Genomic DNA, 4,483 nt, shown 5'->3' on the forward strand with positions numbered 1-4,483 from the left:
AGGCATGTGTTCAATCATATCCGAGAGGGTGTGGTTGCTCATGACCCATACTTCGAGTGCAAGACGGATGCCCATGGCAAGCTTGGATTCTCCTCTTATCAGAAATGCACTGCGGCCATCCGCATGCTTGCATACGGAATTCCAGGCGATCTGGTGGATGAGTATGTGCGTATGAGTGAGACAACATGTCTGATGTCAATGTACAAGTTCTGCCAGTCTGTGATCGAAGTGTTTGGCCCTGAGTACTTGAGGCAGCCAACTGCCGCTGATACAGAGAGATTGTTGGCGACCAACATAGCTAGAGACTTTCCAGGCGTGCTTGGCAGCATAGATTGTATGCACTGAGAGTGGAAGAACTGTCCATTTGCTTGGCAGGGCCAGTACAAGGGGCATGTCGAAGCTTGCACTATCATATTAGAAGCGGTGGCTTCGCAGGATCTTTGGATATGACATTGTTTCTTCGGCATGGCAGGTTCTCACAATGATATCAACGTGCTGCAACATTCTCCAGTCTTCGCAAGGCTTGCAGCAGGCCACTCCCCACCTGTCAACTTTGAGATCAACGGCCACCAGTACAACAAGGGATACTGTCTAGCTGATGGTATACATCCTCAGTGGTCAACTTTTGTGAAGACAATCTCGAAGCCCCAAGGTGAGAAGAGAAAGAGATTTGCTAAAATGCAAGAGATTGCTAGAAAGGATGTGGAACGTGCTTTTGGTGTGCTTCAATCCCGATGGGGTATCGTTCGATACCCTGCACTGTCATGGGATGAAATGAAGCTTTGGAAGGTGATGACTGCTTGTGTGATCATGCACAACATGATCGTCGAGGACGAGCGTGATGACAATATCTTCGACCAAGGATTTGATTTCAAGGTGACAATGTTGAGCCCCTGCATCAAGAACCGGCCACGTTTGATCAGTTTGTCCAGTTTCATCGTGAGCTGCGTGATTGACACACTCATTTGGATTTTCAAGATGACTTAGTTGAGCACGTGTGGGATCATATTGGCAATCAATAGATGTATTGGTTCATTTTATGTTTATTCAAGACAAATTTCAATTTGGTTGTAAAAATATTTTTATTAAAAACAAGTTCGATTGGGTTGTAAAACTATTTTAATTTTTAGACAATTAATATTTGGATGTGCAAACTTGTTTTGATATGAAAATATGGGCCTGCCGGACGGGATGGGCAAACTGATGTGGCCGCGCGCTGGGCGCACGGCCACCGCATCCCAGGACAGGCCCAGACACGATCCCATCGCCCTACCAAAACGGACTGAATCCGGGCAAAACGGACGTCAATTTGGGGCCGCGCGGTGGAGTTGGCCTAATAGGAAGTTCTTAAGAAAAAAAATCCGTGGAAACTATTAGTAAAGATGAAGCATAAGAAGGAAAAATCCTATAGATTACAATTCTACCAATCAAAGAGCCCTAACAAAGTGTATCATAAGCCCGCAAAAAAAGTTGTATCATAAAAAACAACAAACAACACCAAATCGTAGGCCTGAAGCATGCTACAGCCCGGCGATCATTCTCACTCACGAGCACTCCCACTCACTAGCCAGCCAGCCGGCCACCCCGCTGGGGCTGGTGCGGCGGTGCATGCGTGCGACCACTGTACACAGACCGCACGACACGAAGCAGACACGAGCTGAAAAAACAACTCTTTGCAGAGGCGAAAAGGCCGGGCCCACATGCCGCTCCCTCCCTCCCATGCACAGCGCCGTACAGGCTCGCTTGCTTGCTTGCCGTCTCCACCACTGCCCGCCCCGCGGAGCCAAAAGGGCGCGATAAAAAGGCCCCGTCTTGATGCGCCGTGGCCACGGACGGCGAGCGGGCTTAAAAGGCGACCGAGAACCCCCAGTTTGACCGGGAAAGAAAGCAGCGGATCGATCGGAGCAGCCACTACCGTCCCTCCACCACCACCACCACCACCTCCTCCACCCACCTCCACGAAGCCAGCCAAGCGCGGCCGACGGCGACATGTGGGAAGGGGGCGTGCACGGGAGCCACCAGGACGCCGCGCGCCTGCTGCCCCCCTGGCTCGGAGGAGGCCCGGCCGCGTTCGCCGACCCGGTCGGCACCGCGGTTGGGTCCGGGTTCGGGGTCGGCGGCTACGCCTGCGACGTCGTCGGGCAAGCAGGCGGGGTGTTCGGGTTCGGGTTCGAGGCGGCCGTGGTGGCGGCGCAGCAGCAGCATCACCAGCAGCGCGCGGCGGAGGCGGCGGCGGCCGGGGGCAGCAAGGCCGTCGTGTCCGGGCTGCTCGGGAGCCTGCAGGCGGAGCTGGGCCGGATGAACGCCGGGGAGATCATGGACGCCAAGGCGCTGGCCGCGTCGCGGAGCCACAGCGAGGCCGAGCGCCGCCGGCGGCAGCGGATCAACGGGCACCTCGCCAGGCTCCGCAGCCTCCTCCCCAACACCACCAAGGTAATACGTGATTCGATGAGCCGATCATCATATGTATTTACGCGCGGACGCCTTCTCGATCGTCTAAAACCATAAATTCTTCCACGCATGCGCCATCTTCCCGATCCCTAATTATCACCTCACTCATCTCGCGATTGGTGGTCTTGTCCTAGGCTCCTCGTCCTAGCTGCTACTCGTTTGATCTTCGATCTTGCTGCCGCAAATTACTACAGCCAAACTGTTAACTTGATTCCTTTTTATGTGCATGGTGGCAGTCCTAGCTAAGCTAGGTGCTTCACCTATAACGGCAAAGACGTGCAAGATCGATCCACAATGGAAGAGTTGCAGCACGGATCTTGCGATCTTGTCTACAGGCTGCTACTGTGATAACAGTAGTACCAAAACACAACGAAACAAGAATCAGGGCTTGTAAACCGGCAGCTGGAGCTAACCTTCATTTGCTAGGTCTTTCACGAATATGCGTATAGCAATACTAGGCTCGATCAATTTCACTAGCCTGCATGATGTAGCCTCTAGGTAGCTTGCTAGGAAGATTTTCATTGTCGAGAAAAAAAGGAACGCATACTAACCTGTGGCAAAAATTACGACAGAGCAAAATAACCTGTGTTAAAGGTTGCAGTTTGCATTGCATTATCCTTGCTTCTAGTCAATTAGACATGTTCTTCATCCTTTGGTTCTACTCGATCTAGCAGCATGCTTATATTAATTATCTGGAGTACGTGCATATAGTGTTAATTATCTGGAGTTTCTGGAGTGATACATGGTAAACATATATACAGTTAGGAAGGAAAATTTGTCATTAACTAACCAGGTGATCTCCATTAGTGGCAATGGGGCAGGACGCACCCACGCGCCGCACGCCGTATGTGCTCCCGTACTCGTGACAAGACTTGAGGGGCCGCCAGGGCAAGAAATCTTTCATACGCCGGGGAAACCGCTGCTTCTGCTGGGAGAGCAGGAGAAAAAAAAAAGAGCAAAGTGAGAGAGACAATAATGAACTCCGTAGATACATGACACCAGTCACGGCACCACGCGCACCTACACCCATGCGTTCATAGCTAAGCTAAAGCCCCAAAAGACATGAGAATGCAGCGGAAAGCTGCACCGCGACCGCGTTTCTTGCCACCTTTTCCCCCACGCTCACACCAGCCTGATCATCATTTTAATCGACCAATTATAGCTAGCGTGGTCTGTGCTCCGTTCTACGAGCACTATTGTACTAACAGCTTGTAATCGCATGTGGTTTGCGGTTGTGTGCGTGCAGACTGACAAGGCGTCGCTGCTTGCCGAGGTGCTGGAGCACGTCAAGGAGCTGAAGCGGCAGACCTCGGCGATGACGATGATGGCTGCGGCCGTCGGGGGCGACGAAGATGACAACGCCGCGCCGGTGCAGATGCTGCCCACGGAGGCCGACGAGCTGAGCGTCGATGCGGCGGAAGACGGCGAGGGGCGGCTCGTGGTGCGGGCGTCGCTGTGCTGCGAGGACCGCCCGGACCTCATCCCCGACATCATCCGGGCGCTCGCGGCGCTCCGGCTACGCGCGCACCGGGCGGAGATCACCACGTTGGGCGGCCGCGTCCGGAGCGTGCTCCTCATCACGGCGGAGGAGGGCGAGGAGGGCGGCGACGAGGGCGGTGACGGCATCGACGAGGAGTGCACCGCATCTCACTGGAGGCACGAGTGCATCGCGTCGGTCCAGGAGGCGCTGCGCGGCGTCATGGACCGCAGGGCGGCGTGCAGCAACGACACGTCGTCGTCCGGCGGTGGCGGGAGCATCAAGAGGCAGCGCATGAACTACGGGGCGCATGAGCAGTGCTCGGTTTAGCAGCGCACCGGCATTATCCAAGATCGCAAGAGCTGCATGCATTGCGCATGCACCTTGGCGATTAGCGTAGCTAGCTAAAATTTTAGCCATCGCAAGCTTTGGGGTGTGGTCCTTTGGGTATAATGGTGTGATGATGGGGTAAAAACGTGAAACTGCAAGAGAGGGAGAGTTTTATGCATCCCTTTTATGTTCTTGTGCATGGATGCATGGATGCTACGCAAATGT

General features: G+C 53.9%; 1 protein-coding gene across 1 annotated transcript; it reads left to right on the forward strand.

The window, feature by feature from the left end:
* The first annotated feature begins 1,824 nt into the window (after positions 1-1,824).
* Positions 1,825-4,445, forward strand: LOC119309818 (transcription factor bHLH30-like). Its single transcript, XM_037585731.1, has 2 exons — positions 1,825-2,433; positions 3,698-4,445. Exons 1-2 carry the CDS (start codon positions 1,990-1,992, stop codon positions 4,256-4,258), a joined length of 1,005 nt encoding a protein of 334 aa, XP_037441628.1. The 5' UTR covers positions 1,825-1,989; the 3' UTR covers positions 4,259-4,445.
* Positions 4,446-4,483: the final 38 nt, after the last annotated feature.

This window comes from Triticum dicoccoides, chromosome 5B, assembly GCF_002162155.2.
Source record: "Triticum dicoccoides isolate Atlit2015 ecotype Zavitan chromosome 5B, WEW_v2.0, whole genome shotgun sequence".
In the NCBI taxonomy this organism is placed as follows: domain Eukaryota; kingdom Viridiplantae; phylum Streptophyta; class Magnoliopsida; order Poales; family Poaceae; genus Triticum; species Triticum dicoccoides.